We start from the raw sequence: 23,698 nt of genomic DNA on the forward strand, positions 1-23,698 counted from the left end.
ACACAAGCAGGGGGAATGGGAGAGGGAGAAGCAGGCTTCCCACTGAGCAGGGAGCCCGACGTGGGGCTCGATCCCAGGACCCTGGGATCATGACCTGAGCTGAAGGCAGACGCTTAACGACTGAGCCACCCAGGCGCCCCATATGTAGTCATTTTTCAAGGGAAAAAATCTAATCTGAGGTACACTTGCCAAAGGTGAGTCAGGACAGAACCAAAAAAACAGAGCCCAGTTCTCCTGAAATTGGTTCCATGTGGTGTAGCCACTACATTAACAATACATTCACAATATGCAGGGGAAGTTCTAAAATGTAGAACCTTATCAGAGGCATACAGTTTAACAGATGAAAATTAGAATTAAAATACAAGCATTTAGAGGCACAGAAAGTCCCTATCAATCTGATTACCAAGGCACTGCTGTTCTAAGAATCAAGATAGTTCACTAGATGGGGAGCCTGGGTGGCGCAGTCAGTTAAGCGGTTAAGCGTCCAACTCTTGGTTTTGGCTCAGTTCATGACCTTGGGGTTGTAAGCCCTGCATCAGGCTCCACACTCAGCACAGTCTGCCTGAAATTCTTTCCCTTTCCCTCTCCCTCTGCTCTCTCTCTCTAAAATAAATACATAGAATCTTTTTTTTTTTTTAAAGATTTTATTTATTTATTCATGAGAGACAGAGAGAGAGAGAGAAGCAGAGGGAGAAGCAGGCTCCCAAGGAGCAGGGAGCCCGATGCGGGACTCGATCCCAGGATCCTGGGATCATGACCTGAGTCGAAGGCAGACGCTTAACCGTCTGAGCCACCCAGGCACCCTAAATAAATAGAATCTTAAAAAAAAAACCGTTCACTAGAACATGAAATTTGGTAAGACCACTACTATAATATTAGCAACTAAGGTTTTTGTTAAAGCACTTTCCGTGGCAAGCACTATTCTAAGACCTTTACACATATTATCTAATTTACTCCCCTCTTAAGGTACTGTTACTATCCTCATTTGGTAGTAAAAGAACCTAAGGCACTAAGAGGTTGCTCTTTTGCCTGAAGTCATACATCAAGTCATACATCAAGTCATACATCTTACTTGATGTATGAATCAAGTATATGAGCAAGAGTTTTTGATTAGATACGTTACATTTTCTCACACTAGCCATATGTTGGGTTTTTGATTAGATACGTTACATTTTCTCACACTAGCCTTCATGACTCCTGAGACCTTAAATTTTCTACCTATTTTTCTCTATAATGCACTCTGGATTTCTTTCTGTATCTTTCAGTTCACGAATTTTCTCCTTAGCTGTTCCTAATCTGCTTAAAATATTATCTAAAATCCTTGTCAGTCTGCTTCTGTTGTTAGTTGTTTCAGTGGGTTATTGTCCAAGTGGCCTTGTGTCCTTGTGCATTTAGTTACTTTTGACTGTTCATTTTCTTTGGAATTTCATTTGTGGATACTGGGGGGATGAAGGTAGGTTCCCTCAGAAAGAAAATTCATTTGCTTCTGCCAGGAACCTGGGGTAACCTCAGTCCAAAGATCACTTTAAATCCATTTTTTAGTGTACAGTTTTGCAGAATGCACAAGTATTTATGAGTTCAGGTCACAAATGTGTGCAGGGATGGCCTGTGACTCCAAATCCTCATCAATAATTTTTTTTTCTCTCTCCATTTAGTGACTTGTTTCAAGTCAGTTCATTTTTCTTGCAGTACCCTAACAACAGGGTCAGGGGCAGAAGCAGGTAGGAAGAGGGAGGGGGTATTTCTGGTTTACCTTATACAGAATGCACATCTCTTTGGGATTCCTGAATTAAGAGGAGAAGATCTCCTAGGAGACTTCTATGAGCAGTCTCGGGTCTCTGTCTTCAGTAACCCATGCCAGTGAGGTGGGAAAACCAACAGGCAAATTCACCAAGTTAGCAAATATTCTTAGGGTGAAATTTCTTTAGGTTCTGGTGTTCACTTAGTTTTTCAGGTTCATAGTCCCTTATTTTCTTTCTAACTCATCAGTGCACTAAAGATTTTTTTAATTGTTAATCAAAAATTCTTTATCTTTTAAAGACAGATGCTGAAATATTTATGGATGGAATGAAATAGTTCATGGAATTTGCTTTAAAGGGGTGCCTGGGTGATTAGTTAAGAGTCTGCCTTCAGCTCAGGTCATGATCCCATGATCCTGGTATCGAGCCCCACATCAGGCTCCCTGCTCAGCCGAGAGCCTGTTTCTACCTCTCCCTTTGCTGCCCCCACTGCTTGTGCTCTGTTTCTCTGTCAAATAAATAAATAAAATCTTTAAAAAAAAAAAATCTGCTTTAAAATAATACAGAATAAAAAAAGTGGATAAGGTTACAGTGGAAACAGACTCACCATGATTTGGTAATTTTTGAAGTTGGCTGAAGGGTATGTAGGCATTGATACAGGTTTGAAATCTTCCATAATAAAAATTTTTTTTATTTTGTTTTTAATGAAAAATAAAAAAGAACATAGGACAAGTGTGCCAAAAACAACAAAAGCTAAAATCTGGAATTTTTAGTTGTTACCAGTAGGCAGGTTAATCCACATTCCTCACCCTCCATACTGCCAAGATCATCTCTTTCTTGACTTACCCCAGGAACTAAGTAGAGTTATGGTTTTTGCTGTCCTCACAATTGCCTTCTGTAGTTACTAGGACATGTTCCCACTCCTTTCTTCCTCTTTGGTCATGTTTGCAATAGTGTTACAAGTATCAATTGAAATGCAAACATTTTTCCTTTTTAGAAGCAATTATAACATTAACTGGGATCTTTATCTGTTATTTTCTGAATTATAAATTCTAGCTGTGCTATTTAGAACCTTTAAATTCCAAGCAGCTACATTTTATATTCATCCTACAATATTGAACTCCATAGTTTAAAAGAAAAATCCTTTTGTGGACAGAATATTTGAATAAGGTTGCCATATATAGATATCTAGATATCTCTATATATAGATATATAGAGATATCTATATATGACTTACAAAGATACAAACCATTCTCTTTAAATGATAGCTATAATTCTAAAACTACAAACAAATTTGCAAAAAAAATTAATTTTTGCCACATATAAACAAAATACTGACTAAATTTTTATCCGGAAAAACTAATAAATGAGAGAAAGAAAAAAAAAACAAACCAGCACAACATTAAAATCATTCTTTACCCAGTCTGTAGTAAAAGGAGCTCCATTTGCCATCAAAATACGAACTTCATCATCTTGACCTGCTCGTGCTGCTTCCAAAAGCTTCTTTCCCAAATCTACCAGGGACATCTAAGCAAAACAAAGATGAATTTAACATCTCTACTGATATATTATTTTTTTATTATGTTATGTTAATCACCATACAGTACATCATTAGTTTTTGATGTAGTGTTCCATGATTCGTTGTTTGCGTATAACACCCAGTGCTCCATGCAGTACGTACCCTCTTTAATACCCATCACCAGGCTAACCCATCCCCCCACCCTCTACTGATACAGTATTACATGACTTTCTCCCCATGTATCTTTATTACTACCAATTCTCAACTATCCCTCTAAAAGTTTGTGATATGGCTAATCTGAAACTATAGATCACGCAAAAGCAATTTGTATTTGAATTTGGGGAACAGATTATCCTTTCTCATTAAGTTTTTACCTAGGTAATAAAATTAGTTTGAATTCTCCAAATACAGCTGGTAAAGATAATGAGGTAAGTAGCAGAGAAGGCTTGCCTAATATTTAAAACTGGCAAGAAACTGTTTTCACTGGAGGAGCGCAGCAATGAAGTTTTTCATAAAAGTAAACAGAAATAATGTACAAGACACTATCCTCTGTAACTGGTGCAAATTACAATAAATATATAGTAACTGTTTTTTGCAATGGTAAATCAGAGAATTTTCAATTGTTGCACAGTCAATATACACTCAAGTTCTTCCAGAAAAGGGACACAATTCACATTCAATGAAAATACTGAAAAGAAAGTCTAACAGTATTATCAATAGGCTACCTGTCTCACTGAGAAGCTAGAAAGTAAGTATAACTTTGTATCTTGTATTCAAGATACCCGAAAAGACTAATGTCACAGGTCAGGGTGTATGAAAGTGTATGTTTGGTGGTGTGGGGTGTGTGTGTGGGGGGGGTGTCTTCTTGATTAAGAAATACTGAAATACGTGTTGGGGAAAGATCATGACAAGAGTACACAGATGAAGAAAGATTTGAATGTATCAGAGATGCTCAAATTCAGGGGATGATGGTTCTGAAATGAAAGGTCCCAAATTCAGAAGGACTATTCACCTGGAAGACTATTCAGTGATGCTACATAGTATCCTGAGCAAAGGCAAAGAGGTAGGGCACCTGGGTGGCTCAGGTGGTTAAGCGACTGCCTTCGGCTCAGGTCATGATCCTGGAGTCCCGGGATTGAGTCCTGCATCGGGCTCCCTGCTCAGTGGGGAGCCTGTTTCTCCCTCTCCCTCTGCTTGCCACTCCCCCTGCTTGTACTCTCTCTAATAAGTAAATAAAATCTTAAAAAAAAAAAAAAAAAGGCAAAGAGGTAGAATTTAAGGCCTGTGAGGAAGGGAAGATATTGAACCCCTGAGACTTATACAAGAAAAAAATGTGCCTGCGGTATGAATTTGCCTCAAAAAGTGAATACCCTTTGAGAGCTGGGTAAGTAGTCAAGGGGAAAGAAGTTTAAAGAAGGGGATGTCAGGCTGATTAGTGTATTCCAATCTTGTATGAACAGATATTACTCAGGAAGGAGAGAGGGGTATGTATGTATGTATGTATGTGAGAAGGGAGTTCAAGCTTAGAGAGGTTAGTGATGCCAGGAAGGATAGACTGCATTACATAATTAGAAGAGATGTTAGGGAATGTAAAAGGGCTGATTAAAAATATATGTCCCTTGAAAGGACAGATTTATGTTTACATTACTGTATTTTTTAGTACATTCTACAACATGGGAACAACCAAACATAGGGTAACCAATAACAGGTGCTAATGCTGGGATCCTTGCATGATGATTAAGTGAGATGAGTATGTCCAAAACGGGCATTTGTCACAAGGCAGGAAAGAATTTCTTATAATCACTCCATTTATAAGGATAAAAATAATTCATAATATATCCCATGGCGAAGAAGAAAAACCACCACATGAATTTATGTTTTATGTGGGGTTTTTTACATGTATTTTTGTGTGTGACACAACACTTTCACCCTTTTCTGTTTTCCTCCCGTTCCCTCTCATATCTTGACTGAGTCACTGGAACCCAAGATACTCCTTAATCATGCTAAAGACATTATGATCTAAAGAGATTACTGATCTCTAATGAAGGATTTTTCCTAGGAAATATGTACCAGCTAGATAGTAAAAATTTACATCATACTCAAAAGGTGGAGAACCTACAATCATTTCCTATGAAAGGCAGGATAAGGCAAAAAGAAACTGACCTCTCCTCCACAAAAGTACAGTAAAATTTAAACTGGCCACACTAGCAAACACGTGACTCCACTTGGATGACCAAAATTTAATATAAATGTGGTTTTACAATGAAATAAATCTTCACCCAAAATACACCCTTTTATGTCTTACACAGGTAATACAAAATCAGTTTGCATTCATTGAGCATACATACTGCCAGATGGTTTAGACATCTGGGTATCTTTTATTAAGTAGTGGTTTAGGGTTTTTCCTTATTTTTAGAAACTGGGTTGTCTGCCTGTTTCTTAATGATTTGTAAGCATTCATAACATACATTCTGGATAGGAGTTCTTTGTCAGATATAATATGTATTGTAAGTATCTCCTTGCAGAATCCTGATCTCTTGACTCTCCACCCCTTTCTTTGATATTGCATACTATCTTCTATCGGTAGATAATGGAACATTAATGTATTAAAAAACAAAAATAAAATCAAAGACAGCAAAGGAATGTCTGCCCAAAAAATGAATGTAAGAAACATTAATAATTTTAATTATGTAAGAGGTCTGACTCAAAATGAGAAGGGAAAACAAATAAACACCATGAACCCATCAGAGCAACAGTCAAAGGACAAAGCAAGAAATAATAATAAAGAGCCTAGGATCCCCTGGGTTTAATTTGCAAGTCTCTGAAACATAATGCGAGGGGGCCTCAGGAAGGCCTCTGGAATTGCACACTGCCTGCTTCTAGAATGAGATCTAAACTCACAGATTTAGAGGAGGGTGGCTGATTGGGTCTATGGGGGCAAGTGACACACCTTCCTCCACAGCTCACTGGGTGTATTTATCCTGATAAAGCAGATTTACTCCCATGACAAATATGCACAACCTGGTGTTTAAAAAATAATAATAAACAAAACAACAAGCCCGGGGGTGCGTGGCTCAGTCAGTTGGGGGAGGAGCAGAGAGGAGCCTGTGACACTGGAGCTTGAGTTCAGAGGCCCATGGCCCATGTGGAGGGTAGAGATTGCTTAAAATAAACTTAAAAAGGAAGAAAGAAAAAAGCAAGCCCAGGGCGCCTGGGTGGCTCAGTTGGTTAAGCGACTGCCTTCGGCTCAGGTCATGATCCCGGAGTCCCGGGATCGAGTCCCGCATCGGGCTCCCTGCTCGGCGGGGAGCCTGCTTCTCCCTCTGACCCTCACCCCTCTCATGTGCTCTCTCTCATTCTCTCTCTCTCAAATAAATAAATAAAATCTTTAAAAAAAAAAAAAAAAAAGAAAAAAGCAAGCCCAAATAGGAGTCATTTGCTCCCCCACAACAGCAAACCAAGAGTTCACTATAGTTTCAAACTATCCCAGGAATGCGACCTTTTTAGAAGCCAACCTGAAATTTTCTGATCAGCACTAGTGAGGTCATCTGCAAGATTAAAACCCTGCTGTTCCCTCCCCTAGCCAAAAAAGGTGTCTTGGCCGGGAACCATCTTTTCTTTTGCTAATAACTTCCTTGCCCCACCCTCCTTCCTATAAAAACCTTCCATTCTGTACACCTCCTCAGAGCTCCTTTCTTTCTTTTTTTTTTTTTAAAGATTTTATTTATTTATTTGAGAGAGAGAATGAGATAGAGAGAGCATGAGAGTGGGGAGGGTCAGGGGGAGAAGCAGACTCCCTGCTGAGCAGAGAGCCCGATGTGGGACTCGATCCCAGGACTCCAGGATCATGACCTGAGCCGAAGGCAGTCGCTTAACCAACTGAGCCACCCAGGCGCCCTCAGAGCTCCTTTCTACTTGTCCAGTTCATGAATTGCTTAATAAAAGCCAATTCGATTTTCAAAAAAAAAGTCAAAGGACATGACCATATATTTTCCAAAAGAGAAAACAGAAATAATTCACAAACACAAAAAATGTTCAGTGTCACAAAGAGTCAAATAAATGTAAATAATTTAAAAGTTAAATTTTAAAAAGGATGAGTTGAGACTGATACTTTCACATATTGACATCTTACATATATTGATAGCAATATAAATGGATCAGCTGGGGGTTTTTCTGGATCAGCTTTTTTTTAAATGTCAATTTGGCAACACCTAAAAGTTACAAAAATGTTCAAGCCTAATGACCGAATAAATGATCCCACTTCTGAGCTCTATCCTAAAGAAAAAATAAAAATATGTTTAAATAGATTTATCAATATATGTATACACATATATTCACATAAATCTACATATATTATATATAATAATTTGTATCATGTGAACAATCTAGAGGAAGGAAAATGTGGAATCTAGTAAGACAATACACAGTAATTTAAAATAATAGTTGAAAGTTATACAACATTAAAAATTTATGCCATGTTAAGTAAAAAGATACAAAATTTTTGAATGTCAAAACATACACAGAGAACAAAACAAAGAAAAATACCAACAATTGTTAGAGTGACAAGATTATAGGAAATTCTGCCTCCATTTTACAAAGTTTCTATAATGTTACTAAATTATCTTCCTAACTTAAAAAGTGGTTTCTTTTTTATAAGGGACAAATTACATTGTATGACTATCAACTAACTAAATGCTGACATTAAAGAAAGCTAAATACTACTGACTTACTAAACAGGAAAAGTGGAAAAAAATAAAGAAAATGCATGGTATTGGGTACTTAAAATAGCAAACTTATTGATCTGATTACAAGAATTGCAACAAAACAATGCACTTAAATCAACTTCTATCACAATTCTGTAACTGCCTTAATTATCCAAAACATATCATATTTAAAGACTCACGATACTTAAGTTATTGTGGTTTTTAAAGTTCCATGAGCAACATAGCTATGTAGTAAATAAATACCTGGGTACTTTTAAATCAGTTCTCAAAATGGTAGCAGTACCGCCCCCTAGAGGGCCCTTTGGATATATATGGAGGCATTTTGGAGACTGATGCAGGGAGGAGTGGGATGAAGGCTCTACTAGCATTTAATGGGCATGTGTCAGGGATATTAGAGGTCCAGCAATGCAGGGAACAATCCAGTAGGGCAAAGAATTGTCACATGTCCTGGGTGACTTTCAAAGGCTGCACCCAATATATCTAAGGCTAAAACTAATATATAAACAAATGTATTTTTCCAGTTATTAATGTATCCCAAATTTCCCAGGATGCAACCATACTATAAATCTATTTGTTTTGTTCAGAACTTTACTAAGAGTTGTCACCATTTTCAAAAATCATGTCACCAGTGTTGATGCTACTTGGGTATCTGAATCACCAATATAAAACACTGTAACAATCAGCTTTTACAGCTTATCATTTTCACAGTAATTCTATGTATAGGTGCAAGCATTTGATAATCTCTTCTGTCATCTAGGGTAGTCTGCTCGAGGATTTACATACCGAAATATACAATTTATTATAAAGTGCTTTCCTTCAGGGGCCCCTGGGTGGCTCAGTCAGTTAATTGTCTGCCTTCCACTCAGGTCATGATCCTGGAGTCCTGGGATGGAGCCCCATGGCCCTGCTCAGCGGGGAGTCTGCTTCTCCCTCTCCCTCTGTCCTGCTCCTGTGCCTGCTCTCTCTCTCTCAAATAAATAAAATCTTTAAAAAAAAACTGCTTTCTTTCCACTTCTCCTTTATATTGTAAGTATTTTAATGACTTTTTGAAATTATGCAGATAGGTAATAATAACCATAATTTTCATTGCAAGTTAGCAAAAGGGGCAATACAAACATTTCTTTCTATAGAAAGACAGCACTGGATCTAATAAGATTGAAAAATCAATGGAAGAAAATACACGTGAGATCAAGACTGAAATCAAAGGCACTCTTAATTTTTTTGTCAAGACAATTAGTAAAATGTAAAACAATGAAAATACCAAAATGTAGCAATTTCACTTCTGATTCTCACCTAAAGGGAACAGCACACACCACAGAATAATTCTAATCCTCAAAGGAAAAACAGCATTAAGACAACAAATTGATTGAGGGGATCAGAGCTCCAGATGGAGCCCCCTCAATCTACTTTGTTCATTATCTATTAACTCCTCAGAGATAAAGTATTAGATTTACATAAAACCATTTAAGGACCTAGCAATAAATGTTGCTTTTTTGGTAAGTAACTTTTGCCCAAGCAAATAAAGAAGCATAATCCAATTCAATAAATTTTAATGAGTGTTAAATATATTTACTGAAAATACACGATACGTATGGCACTGAATGCCATCCCATTTAATACCCCTTTCCTTAAGAAAAGTAATCTAAAAACTCACTGTAATAAATTCCATCCTGAATTTTTTTTACTACTTCTGAAAAAGTTTATCACAATCTGATACAAACCATTATTTTTTTTAACTTCAATAATATGAATTTTATATCTATAGGGAAACTTCAAAATATCCACAAATTAACTCCTTTTGCTTAAAAGTACATGCTGAGAGAGCCATCTAGTGGTACCAGGAATTACTAACTATAATTACATTTTTTAAAGCTTAGAGTCTATTTTATTTTGAATTTCTATAATAGCTCACAGAGCTGTTTTGAGGATTATAATATCTGCACATGAAAACTCTCTATAAAACTGTAAAGTATTAATTCCATATAAATTGTTACTAGCACTCCTAAAAAAGAAATATGAATAAAAAGTTAGAAAATATAATCCTATTACAACATACTTAATGAACCTTGATTGCCTCATTAAAAACTTCAGCATAAATTTGCAATATCACTCCTATGCTCAATGAGAAAAATTATAAATCCAATAAAATTCCTCTAAAGTTTTTCACCAAGCAACTTAGTACTATTTATGCATCAAAAGCCTTTAAGATGATCATACTTTGACCTAATAATCCCACTCATATAAATTTATCATAAGGGGGACGCCTGGGTGGCTCAGTCGGTTAAGCGGCTGCCTACGGCTCAGGTCATGATCCCAGGGTCCTGGGATCGAGTCCCGCATTGGGCTCCCTGCTCAGCGGGGAGCCTGCTTCTCCCTCTGCCTCTGCCTGCGCTCCCCCTGCTTGTGCTCGCTCTCTGTCAAATAAATAAAATCTTAAAAAAAAAAAAAGAAATTAAGATAGATCATAATGAAACACTGCAAGCTTTTATTTTATTTTTTATTATGGAAAATTGAGCAAATATAAGAATAGGCACAACAGTATAATGAACTTCCACACAGCCACCAACTAGTTTCAATATTATCAATTTATGGACAGTCCATTTCCCACCCACACATATTTTGAAGCAAATATCGGACATCATTTTATCTGTAAATATTCCAGTATGTATGGCTAAAAGATAACCAATACTGTAGTCATTTAAGATTATTTAAAAATAATATGCAACAGTATTAGAATCAAGCCTCTAAACTGAATACACACCATGATCCTAACTATGTAAAAAGTGCACAGAAAAGTACCCAGAAGCAATATACAATATACCATGATAATGTAAGTTATAGATTTTTCCCTTTTTTCTATTCTCTATTTCTTAAGTGTTCTATAAGGAGCACATATTACTCCTGTAATTAAAAACAAACTTTTATTAGTTGTTTCTAATAGTAATAGAAATTTGTTGCATCTAAGTAATGTCATTTCAGTGAAAAAATGTGAACATCTCATAGCCTGCATTTAATAGATCTATAAAAGAGACAAGTAGAATGTTGTAAAGAATAGTAGTTAAAAAAATGAGTAAGCAAAAAATAAATAAATAAATGAATAATAAAAAAATGAATAAGCACAAAAGCCTTTTATTAAAAAGCTTTTCGGGGCGCCTGGGTGGCTCAGTTGGTTAAGCGACTGCCTTCGGCTCAGGTCATGATCCTGGAGTCCCGGGATCGAGTCCCACATCGGGCTCCCTGCTCAGCAGGGAGTCTGCTTCTCCCTCTGACCCTCTCATGCTCTCTCTGTCTCATTCTCTCTCTCAAATAAATAAAATCTTTAAAAAAAAAAAAAAAGAAAAAAGAAAGAAAATAGAGGTGCCTGGGTGGCTCAGTCGGTTGAGCCTCTGCCTTTGTCTCAGGTCGTGATCCCAGGGTCCTGGGATCAAGCCCCATGTTGTGGGGCTCCCTACTCAGCGGGGAGTCTGCTTCTCCCTCTGCCCCTCCCCCTGTTCATGCCCTCTTTCTCTTTCTCTCTCTCTAAAATAAATAAATAAAATCTTTTTCTGAAAGGGGGGAAGACAATAACTTGGAAAATAAAAGTAGTACCTGGCATCTTGCTAAATCTTTACCTACATTGTCTCATGTAATCTAAACTGACTTAGCATAACAGTTATGGTCTCCATTTTGCAAAGGAGACAAAGAATAAAAGGACTTACCAAAGAGCACTAGTTTTAAAGATAAGACCCATATTCTTAACTCTTCTGTTCTAAATTAGAGAACACTGGGAATCTGCAGGGATATAAAAGAACATGCCCTTCAAGTCTTTCTCTGTGTGATTCCTTTGAAGAAAAAATAATCATATGAACTCTGGTATATTTGGAATTTTCTCCCATTTCCATTTTGTCTAGTGGGCTTTTTTTTAACTTAAAAATGACACTTTCAAATATAAAGTATCTAAAGAAAAATCATCTCCCATAGACCCTTGTTTCAGAAAACCACCAGAAGATGTACTCCTCCAAGACCAGGAATAAACAATAACAAGAATCAAGGGCTTCAGGAAAAAAGGGATCCAACATAAACAGAGTGGAAGAGGATCCCCAAGATGGGCTGTATCAGAGACCTAGAAAGCAAATCCAGATTGGAGCCGGAGGACAGAGGTTCCAAAAGGAGGTCTCCAAGGAAAAGATAGGCTGATAAGACTCCCAGGAAAAGAATGAGATTTCCAGTGGGGAATTTGACATGGGTTAATGATGGATACAAGAAAAGTAAGCAAAAGAAAAAAGTACACAATTTCTTTTTCAGAGGGAGGGAAAAAAAACCTACACAAGAAAGAAAATGTAATCCCAACATCTATACATGGCATGGGTTAGCGAAGAAGAGTAGTTCCAGGATTGCAATAACCACTGAATACTAATCCAAGCAAAATTTTCGGTGTACTTGTATTAAGAAGATGAAGACTGAGGGGCACGTGGATAGCTCAGTGGGTTGGGTGGCCAACTCTTAGTTTCAGCTCAGGTCATGATCTCATGGGTGGTGGAATCAGGGCCCTGCATCGGGCTCCCCACTCAGTGAGGAGCCTGCTTGGGGATTCTCTACCTCTGCTCTGCTTGGGGATTCTCTACCTCTGCCCTTCCTCCCCACCCCTCAGAACCCAGCTCATGCATGTGCACATTCCCTCTTTCTCTCTAAAATGAATAAATCTTTAGGGGCGCCTGGGTGCCTCAGTCCTTAAGCATCTGCCCTCGGCTCAGGTCATGATCCCAGGGTCCTGGGATCGAGCCCCGCATCGGGCTCCCTGCTCAGCAGGAAGCCTGCTTCGCCCTCTCCCACTCCCCCTGCTTGTACTCCCTCTCTCGCTGTATCCCTCTCTGTCAAATAAATAAATAAAATCTTTTAAAATAAATAAATAGAATGAATAAATCTTTAAAAAAATAAAAAATAAAAAAAGATAAAGAGTACGGGAAAATATGCTTAGAGGTGGTTTGGTTTAAGATGGCCAAAGCTTCATCTTCATAAGTGGGAAGTCAAAGATATCTAATACAGAAAAATCAATAAATAGCATAAGCTTGTTATTTAGAAATATGGAGGGAAGTACTAGGGAAAAATAGAGCAAAAAGAGAATGGATGCCTCTGGAAAAGAAGGCTCTGGGGTGGGAAGGAATAACATAAGGGACTCCAGGGTTGTTGTTTTTACCATAAACCTTGTATTTTTACTTTTCAATTTTGTACATGTATACTTTCATAAAAATAAAATTACAATAAACAAATACATGTTCACATTATATAAAAAATGTATCATTCAAAGTCATCCCTACACTTCCTGATAGTCTTACTCCCCAGAAATAACCACTATTTAAATGTTTAGTGTGTAGCCTTCTAGATCTTTTCTATGCCTATAGAAATACACACAGGCACAATGCTTCTTTTCAAATAAATAAAAAACACAAGAAGGGATCATATTATAATAGTTTTGCAACTTGCTTCTTTTCACTTAACAGGGATCCCCTTGTTTTATCAGTGACATCTTTCTAAGCACACACGTAAAAACATACTTTTTACTACCTACACAGTATCATGAACTATGGTAGGCTGAATAATGGCCCCCCAAAGATGTCTAGATCTTAATTCCCAGAATCTGTGAATGGTAGCTTATGTGGCAAAAAGGCTTTCCAGGTGTGATTAAATTAAGGATCCTGAGATAGGAAGATCCTGGATAATCTAGATGGGCCTAATGTAATCACAAGGGTCCTTATAAGGAAGATGTAGGAGGGTGAGGGTCAGAGAGAAGGAGGCAGAGATCAGAGGAGGGAGAGAGAGAGAGATTTGAAGTTCCTATAGTTGCTAGCTTGAAGGTGGGGGCTAGGGGAGTGGGTACTGCACCAGCCAAGAAATGCAGGCAACCTTGAAAAACTAGAAAAGGAAAGAAAACAGATTCTTCCCTGGAACCTCCAAAAGGAATACAACCCTGCTAAAATCTTGATTTTGAGTTTTCTGACCTCCATAACTGTAAAATAATAAATTTGTGTTGTTTTAAGGCACTAAATCTGTGGCAATTTGTTACAGCAAATAGGAAACTACTACACTATAGAAACAGGAAACATATGGAGTATGAGTACATTAATTATTCAATCCCTTTATCTTTATCTTTACAAATAGTGCTGCAACACACCTATACACTTGGGTTAGCACTTTTACGAAAATTATTCTAAGAAGTGTAATTGCTAGATTTTTAAAATCACAGTTTAATTGTGACAGATACTACCAAATTATCTACCAAAAGATTATACCAATTTACACTCCCACCATCGATATACAATGACTGCTTCTCCACAAGGTCCCCAATCCCCAAAGCCAGAACCTTGATTCCAGATCTAGATCTTCCCAAAGTCACGGCCAAGGATCCAGTGAACTCACACACAAAGCTGATGAAACACTTCCTTTCAAATAACTTTAAGAAAACGTGACCTGAGGAAATCCCACTACCACACAGGGAGAGTACCACACACAACTGTTTTAACATCTTTAAAGCTTTCTATTAAAAGGACATTCTTTGCCTCCAACTGGGAATCGGGGGAATGGGGATTCTCGTATCACCTTTTCACCCACTTTACCAGTGGAAGCCTGCTTAAAACCATCTGCTTTCACATTAAGTTTATCATAGAGGGAACATTCCTTCTCTGGGAAACTTTTCCTTCTCTGGGTCCTACCTATCCTGTCCAAAACATGAGCCCTCATTTGACTCACCAATTATTAAATTATGATAATTCCTAACATTTATATAACACTACAATACACAATAGTGGGTATAACATAGCTGTGTGTGTGTGTGTGTATGTATGTATGTATGTATGTATGTACACAGAGAGACAGCAAAGAACAAGAGAAAGACTGTGCCAGATACAGTCTAAGAATCTCCACATACTAACTCATTCAATCTCACAACACCATCAAGGCAGAATTATTATCATCATCATTGTACAGTTGAGAAAACTGAGGCACAGAAGGTTACACTGCCCAAGGTCATACTGCTAGTGGAGATCTGAACCAAGGCTGTCTGGCTCCAGGGTCCAAAGTCACAATCACTATGCTATACCCCATGGTCTGAGTCCTCCTAGTGGCTAGATGTCCCCACTGAATGCATGCACTACCAATGCTGCTCCCTGGCCTAAACACTAACCACTATCTCTACATACCTAACTTCATTTCACATAAAATACAAGAGGTGGTACAATGAAACTTGGCACCAAATTAGACTCTGATTTGTAATGGTCACCAAATGATTCATATTTATGTGTCCTACTTAAATTATAAAATGCTTGGAGGCAAGAATGGTAGCTTATGTGTCTTTCAACTGGATCCCTTTTCTCTTCCCCTTAAATACTGGCAGTCCCTCAGTGTTTCATCTTTCAGCCCTCTTTTTCTTTCCCTACATTCTCTCTTCTAGCAAGTTTATCTTTCTTAGCCATGATTACCTGATGACTTCCAAATCTATCTCAGTCCAGGCCTCCCTCTAAGCACTAGACCCTAATATTCAACTGCATAGATACCTCCATCAGTAGATGCCAAGGCACTTCAAAAGTCAAATTGTCCAAGTAGTGGCTTGTTCCATAGTTCAGAAACTTTGGAATCATCCTGGACCCCTTCTTCCACCCACCTCGATTCCAATCAGTCAAGACCTATCACTTTTACCTCCTAAATGTCTCTTAAATCCTTCTACCTCTTTCCAGTGATAGAGAGTAGGTCTTCAATAAATATATGTTGGGGGCGCCTAGGTGGCTCAGTCGGTTAAGTGTCTACCTTCGGCTCAGGTCATGATCCCAAGGTCCTGAGATCAAGCCCCGCATCAAGCTCTGCATCGAGCTCCCTGCTCAACAGGGAGTCTGCTTCTCCCTCGCCCACTGCCCCTCCCCCACTGCTTGTGCACGCTCGAACTCTCTCTCTCTCTCCCCCCCTCCCTCACTCTCTCTCCCCCTCCCTCTCTCTCTCTGTCTCTCAAAAATAAATAAATAGGGGCACCTGGGTGGCTCAATCGGTTAAGGCTCTGCCTTCAGCTCAGGTCATGATCCTGGAGTGCTGGGATCCAGCCTTGTGTTGGACTCCCTGCTCCACGGGGATCCTGCTTCTGCCTCTGCCTCTGCCTCTCTGTCTCTCATGAATAAATAAATAAAATCTTTTAAATAAATAAATAAATGCTGACAGTCTTTTCTTCTCTGCCACAAACTTTGTTCATGCCTCCATCCTTTCTCTCCTAGAGCACCTCTAAACTAGTATCTGTGCCTGTCTTGCCTTCCTCTAATCTATTCTCCATTCTACTACTAAATTCTTAGTCATTCTTAAACAGAAATCATGCCCCTTGTCAGTTACCTCGGATAAAGTCAAACTCTTTGCCATTAGATTCAAGGCCTTTCACATTTGGCATCTGTTACCGTCTCCCCATTTATACCACTCACCACCTCTCACACTAAACTCTATACTCCAGACAATGTGCCATACTCAGCCCTTTTTCTCACCTTTGGGCATCTATACAAAACATTCCCTCTGCCGGGAAGAATGTTCTGCTCTCCATGCCCACTTTTGCCATATTTATTCCTACCTGCCCTTCAGAGTTCAGCTTATCTCCTCAGAGAAGCCTTCCCTGATCCCCACACCCCCAAATTAAATGAAGTGTCCTTCCTGTGTGTTCTTCTAGCATCTTAAGTTTCTCTCTACCTTGGCACTTATCAGACCACACTACATGTGCCTGTTTACTTGGCTACATGTTGTCACTGTGCCTGAACTATGGGACCTGGTAAATGGCTCAACAAACACTGACTGAATAAATAAACACTAGACACACAGCAGAAACTCCAGAAATACTTGGGATAATCACCAGTCATCTAACATTTGACTTTTTAAATGAAAATTAAGCTGACAGCCTCACAAATTCTAGGAAATGTCACAATTAATAAAATGCTCGCTGAATTCCTAGCAGCCTTGTTGTAACTAAAGGCCTTACAAATGAATGAGATTGGAACTTGCCTGAATATTCTTTTTATTGGCAGCAACTCAAATTGACAGAGTTGATCCAAAAAAAATCTGAGGTCAGTTCTATGTTTTCTGAGGCAAAAGGGAAAATTGTGAACATAATCAGTAAATCTGGATAATGGCTTTGTCTGGGACCCTCAAAATCACTTTTGCACATGCACGTTAGTATAAAAAATGTGGACAGGAAGCCAGAATTTATCTAATAAGCAGCAACAGGTCTATGAAGCAAGATCAGCTCATGGCCACCCTCAGTGACTGTGGGTCAAATCAGTACCAAACTGAATTCAAAGGTTTCAACTGAGTATGTTCTAGAACTAAGCTGTCCAATACAGTAGCCACCAGCTACCAGGCACTATGCTATTAGGCACTGAAATGTGGCCAGTCCAAATGGAGCCATGCTTTAAGTGTAACACACCAGTATCAAAAAAGAATGTAAAGTATCTCATTAACAACTTTGATATCAATTACATGTTAAAATGGTAGTATTTTGGATATATGGGCTTAAATGTTATTAAAATTAATTTTTTTAAGTGTGGCTACTATAAAACTTTAAATATGCAGCTCACATTATATTTCTGTTGGACAGAGCTATTCGAGAACCATTAATCAAAACTTCTTGGGGCACCTGGGTGGCTCAGTCGGTTAAGCATCTGCCTTCAGCTCGGGTCATGGTCCCAGCATCCTGGGATCAAGCCCCACATAGGGCTCCCTGCTCGGCAGGAAGCCTGCTTCTCCCTCTCCCTCTGCCTGCCACTCCCCCTGCTTGTGCTCTCTCTCTGTCAAATAAATAAATAAAATCTTTAAAAATTAAACAAAAACTTCTTGAAGGCACCAACTTTAGAATTTACAAAAAGTTGCAACATTTGAAAATGAGATATCGGACATTCTCTAAGAAAAACTGCATCTGATGAATTATCCCTGTTATAACACTAGATAGACTTTCCCTTTAAAAACTATAGGAAGGTATCTTTTGTTCTTGGAAGACTTCAAAAACTCACTTGGTGATGAAGTTACCCATAAATCCTACCCATACTACTACATAAATTCTTCTCTTCTTTGCAACCCACTGCACCTTTACCCCAGTCAACGACTATTCTCTTCTAATCACACAGATTTATCCCAGGAAGAGACTGAGGCTTAAAAACAATACAAGCAGAAGATGAAGACAAGGCTAGAACTCTGCTGGAACTAGGCCAGTAGATGGTTTTGAATTAATAGGGAAGCATAACTTACTTACTTACTATAAAATGAAGCCAACAAACTACAGGGTGTTATAAGCCATAACAGTGAATCATCAATATCCTCCCCAACAATAAGAACACATACACTTTGATCCTTTCTCTCCAAACCTTCTCATATTCATCCCTTCCTCTCCACTACCTCTAGTCTTACACATTCATTGCCTCATACTTTAAACATCACAATAGCCTTTTGGCTGACCTAACTCTAATTCCTCCATCCCACTGCCAGGCAATCCCACTACAATACACTTTCATTCAACTCAAACATTTCTGTATGAATCTCTACATGGTCCCTACCCTCAAAGAATTCATCACCTAGTAGAGAAGACATATATCTCATAATTCCCTTTTCTAAAATCCTCCTCAGTACAACCACTTGAAGAACAATTTATCAGTATCTAGTAGAGCTGAAGTATGCCTACCCTTTGATCCAGGAATTCCACTACTAGGAAGCTGCCGTATCTCCTTAACACACACTTACACAAAGAGAGGAAACACATATAGAAACGTTTACAGAAACATTATTTGTAATAGAAAAAAAAAGAAGAACCCTAAGTGTCCATCAACAGAAAAATATTAAGTTTTTATTATAAAATCTTTCAAATATAGAAAAGTGTATGTGTATGCATATAAATGAATATATGTGTGTATACACAAACACACACACCCATATTCCCATCACCCACATTCTAAATTAAAAGTTGGCCATCTTGCTTCATCCTACTCCTTTCTAAAAAAAAATGTACTTTACAGCTGGCACATGCTGCATTTGGTTGTTATATCTCTAGATTAATTATATTCTAGGACAGCTTCCCTTCCCCCCACACCCCACCCTTGTTTTCCTTTCCCATGACATTAAATGGCCAGTTCATCTGTATCTCACATTCTGTATTTTTCTGATTGCTTCATCCAAGGTAGTACTTAATTTCTTTCATCTCCCATATCTCTTATAAACTGAAAGTCAGTCTGAAAAGTTTGATTAAATTCAGATTTTAAATTTGGCACAAAAAACCTTCAGTTGATGCACTATACTTGATACTGAATCACATCAGGAAGCACGTATTTTTTTTTGGTTCATTTTTAGTGATACTAGGATTAATAACTAGGCTGGTAATAGCCTGATCCTTCCACTGTAAAGTTTTATTGTTCTGAGACCAACTAGTACTCTGTGGAGTACTTTGGCACCATGCAAATATCCAATTCCCAATGAACCTTTTGCCTAACAATTTTAGCATCCATTAATGATCCTGGCCCAAGTCAAATATTTCATAAAAGGATGTAACAAATTGTGACTTTCTAATTCTATAATTCTTTCTATATTTATTATCTGGCATTCCTCACTAACTGTAATACATTTCTACTAAAAAAGCAGTTCAAATGTTAAATTACCAATTTTCAGAGTAAAGGATAGGTGTTAACAGCCATCTCCATTTGTCTGTTTTTTTTTATTGTTGTTATATATGGTTTCAAATTGCTCTCCTTATTCTCCTTTATGTTCAAACTGTCCCAATTTCGGCCAACAAGAGCCTCTTCAGGTAGGCTTTAGTTGGGTCTGTGAAAGCTTTCTTGCTTCTGACACAAGATGTTCCAGGTTCACTAGGTATGTTCCCTGCCCCAGTCCTGCAATCAGTCATTTCTTCAAGGAGCCCTGGATTCTAAATGAAAGTACCGAAAGACCAAAATTGGGGTAATACAAATACATCTACCAAAGTAACATACTGTTTCTAGATCCTTTCAGTGTACAGAGCTAAGAAGGAAATATATATATATGGATGGAATTAATATATATATTAAATCCTGAATTCAAACTGACATCTATAATTCAAGTTCATCATTATAAATATTCTTTTTGCTTAGCTTCTTTGATTTTATACTTGTATTTCTATTGGTTTCTAACATATAAGCATAAAAACTTACTGGCTTTAACCAACAACAGGTACCAAATGATATCAAAATAAAAATACCAATATTACAACTAGCAATAAAACGAATGAAGTTTAAGATTTCTTTTAGTTCTTTTTGTCCTTAGCATATATACCATTTGATATTGAGCTCAAAAGTCACTTGAAATTGTGTTTTCCTCCACGTATTTAAGTAACTATTTTGATATACACATAGGATCATTTGTTTGTTCTCAATTTTAGAGATTTTTATTTTCATTTAATTACAATTTTTGATGTGTGAAATATTTACATAATTCAAAAGTCAAAACTAAATAAACTCAGAAATCTCACTCCCATTCCTGTTTCCTTCACACCTTTCCTACTCACCCTCTCCCCCCACCACAAGGTAACCATTTTATTAGTTTCTGGTCTGTCTTTCTCAGTTTTTCTTTCTGCAACAGAAACAAATTGGTGTATGTATTCTTACTCCCATGCACACACTTCTTACACCAAAAGAGCATACTACATACACTGTTCTGTACTTTTTTTTTCCATTTAATATATATCCTGGAAAATTCTCCATAGAGATTTACCTCATTCTGTTTATACCTGTAGAGTACTATGAGAAAATACCAGTCTATTTTTAATTAAAAAAAAAAAAAAAAAAAACAACACTAGTAATCTTTTACTCTCTAGCAATCAAGTCAAAGGCCACCTTACAGTTCAAGGTCCTCTATCAACTGCTCCAACCTTGCACCTTCACCTCATCCATTTTTCATTTTTCTCAACTCCCACTTCATAAAGGACCCAACAGCCATCAGATTTTATTTTATTATTATTATTTTTAAGATTTTATTTATCCATTTGACAGAGAGAGACACAGCGAGAGAGGGAACACAAGCAGGGGGAGTCAGAGAGGGAGAAGCAGGCTTCCCGCCGAGCAGGGAGCCCGATGCGGGGCTCGTTCCCAGGACCCTGGGATCATGAACTGAGCCAAAGGCAGACATTTAACGACTGAGCCACCCAGGCGCCCCAGCCATCAGATTTTAAACAATTCTTCCTTATTCGATATGTGCTCACCTTATTCCAGACCCAATACCTTCTTCCCTCGTACTATTTGCCCAGTTTAGATGGCTACATATCTTCTCTCCAAATCTGATACTTTAATCAAAGCCCATTTCAAAAATTACTCTTCTCCAATAAGCCTTCCTTAAATGAGCTAATTCCTCTATAATGCTTCCCTTTAAATTTTCTCAGGGATTTATACCATAATCTATGTTTCCCCTTCATTCATTAAACAAATGTTTACTGAGCATATATGTGCCAACAGAAAGTGAACAAAAAGAAGTCCCTACCCTCACAGAGCTTGTGTTCTTGGGGGGAGCATAGCAATCAATCAATCAATCAATCAATAATAGTAGTACTGGTAAGGATAAATGCTATGAAGAAAATGTAAGGCAGGTTAATAAAAGAGAATACTGGATTAGAGATGGGGAATTGCCATTTTAGACAAAGTCTAGGGAAAGGCCTCTTTGAGGAGAGACATTTGAGTAGAAACGTGAATTAAGAGAGAAAGGAGAGCAAGGTAGGATTCCAAAGAAAAGCATCATGAAGGACAGGTCACTCTTTTGGCTGCTCAGCATCAGAACATCTTCATATGCCCAAGGAATTCCCCTCTGATGAGTCCTGAGAGAAACCAGAACCTCCACCTACTAATGAAGCTAAGTATTTGCTTTCCCAGCCTCCCATGCAGCTAGGGTACAGTCTTATGACCTCCTTCCAACAAAGCATCCATGATGGACTTTAACTTAGAAGATACTGCATAAAAAAGCAGGAAGTATACAGAATCCATTATGGCAAGAGTGGAAGCAGATTCCAATGACAGTAGTGGTAGTGGTTTCTTCTGTGACAATTCCTTTTCTGCTAAATTAACCAGACGTGGTTCCCAGTTTTTAGAATTAAGCACCCCCCCCCTTTTTTTTAAGAACTAAGAATTCTGACTGTTCCTGGTGATCCAGGGAGATGGAACAGCAAGTATAAGGCCCTGGGCTAGAGGGAAAAAGGAGAGCAGGATATGCAATCACATTACATAGGGCTTTTGGCACTAGTAAGAAGTATGGATTTCACTTACTAGGAAGTTGCTGGAACATTTTAAACAGGAGAGTGTTGTGATATGATTTATATGTTATATACATATGTGTGTGTGTATGTATATTTTGTCCATTGAGGCATTTTATTTGCACATATGTATTACATCCCTAGAAAAAGAATCCCAGGATTTTCCGACCTGCATGTTTTTGTCTTGCTTCTTTGTGGTCCATGATGCCAGCTTAGTACAATGAAACCACACTGGCAGGATGGGAGCAGATTATTCTGTCATTTTTCTAGATCTTTGAGTTGCACATCAAATCTGGGGCTGATCACTCCAACCTTGTTTAACCCACCCATGAGGCTCACAACAATTTTCCCAGCTCTGTCATCATCAATGATTTCAAATTCGCCCATGTAACCATGCTTCATCATCACAGTTAGAAACCGGACATGACTTGGGGGCATGGCCTAATAAGAACCTGGTGTTTGCCTCTCTTTTTGGCATTGTTAATGCTCTTGAGAGAATCTGCCAGGACATTCATGTGCACCATTATGGACAGATGGTAGAAAGATCTGATTTATATTTTTTAAAAACTACTCCTGTTTTATATAGGTAGTCCATAGAGGAAAGCAAGAATCGAGGCAGGAATACTAGTTGGGAAATTATTCCAGGCAAGAGCTGATAGTGCCTTAGACTAGGATGATACCTATGTAATCATTTAGACTTTTTATCTTTAATTATTATATATCTAAGCTTAAATCTAGCATCTAATTTTGTGCTCTCTATTCGTTACCTGTTCAGGTTCTTTTCTCTCTTGCCTTCTTTTGGACTGATTCTTTTTTAACATTTTATCTATTTCTTTTACTGATTTGGAAGTTATATTCTCTATTTTTGTTCTTGTAGATGTTCTCTAGAAATTACACCATGCATTAAAGTCCAAAGTTAATGAAAATCTTGTTTTAAAAGACTAAGCAAGCATCAACCAATGACAATGTGTGGACCCTGTTTGGATTCCAATTTGAAGAAACTAAGTGTAAATTTTTTTAAAACTTTCTTTAGGGCAGTGAAAATATTTGGTATGATACCATAATGATGGACACATGTCATCATGTATTTGCCCAAACTCAGAGAATGTACACCAATAATGAATCATACTGTAAACTACAGACTTTGGGTGATTACAATGTGCCAGTGTAGGTTCATCAATTGTAACAAATGTACCACTCTGGTGGAGGATATGAGTAAGAATGTCTTAATTGGAATTCCAGAAGAAGAGGAGAGAGAATTCCAAAGAAAAGCATCATGGGAGAGGTTATGCATGTATGGGGGCAGATGGTGTATGGGAAATCTCTGTGCTTTCCCCTCAAGTTTGCTGTGAACCTAAAACTGCCTTAAAAAAAATAATAAATGTTAAAAAAAAAATTTTGACATCAAAAACTAATGATGTAATACATGGTGATTAACATAATAAAAAAAAAAAAACATTTTGGATAG

General features: G+C 37.9%; 1 protein-coding gene and 1 pseudogene across 6 annotated transcripts in view; both read right to left on the minus strand.

Annotated features, from left to right (window-relative positions):
• Nucleotides 1-23,698, minus strand: part of GABPB1 (GA binding protein transcription factor subunit beta 1) — a 63,786-nt gene that overhangs the window by 22,378 nt on the left and 17,710 nt on the right. For all 6 annotated transcript variants that reach the window (XM_034994669.1, XM_034994667.1, XM_034994668.1 and 3 more), the window contains exon 2: nucleotides 3,159-3,266. In XM_034994669.1, coding sequence (XP_034850560.1) covers nucleotides 3,159-3,266 — 108 coding nt within the window. The remainder of the gene's footprint in view (nucleotides 1-3,158; nucleotides 3,267-23,698) is intronic.
• Nucleotides 22,315-23,467, minus strand: LOC118003619 (annotated as a pseudogene).

The sequence above is a fragment of the Mirounga leonina genome, unplaced genomic scaffold, assembly GCF_011800145.1.
Source record: "Mirounga leonina isolate KUSES-001 unplaced genomic scaffold, KU_Mleo_1.0 Mir_91, whole genome shotgun sequence".
NCBI classification, from domain to species: domain Eukaryota; kingdom Metazoa; phylum Chordata; class Mammalia; order Carnivora; family Phocidae; genus Mirounga; species Mirounga leonina.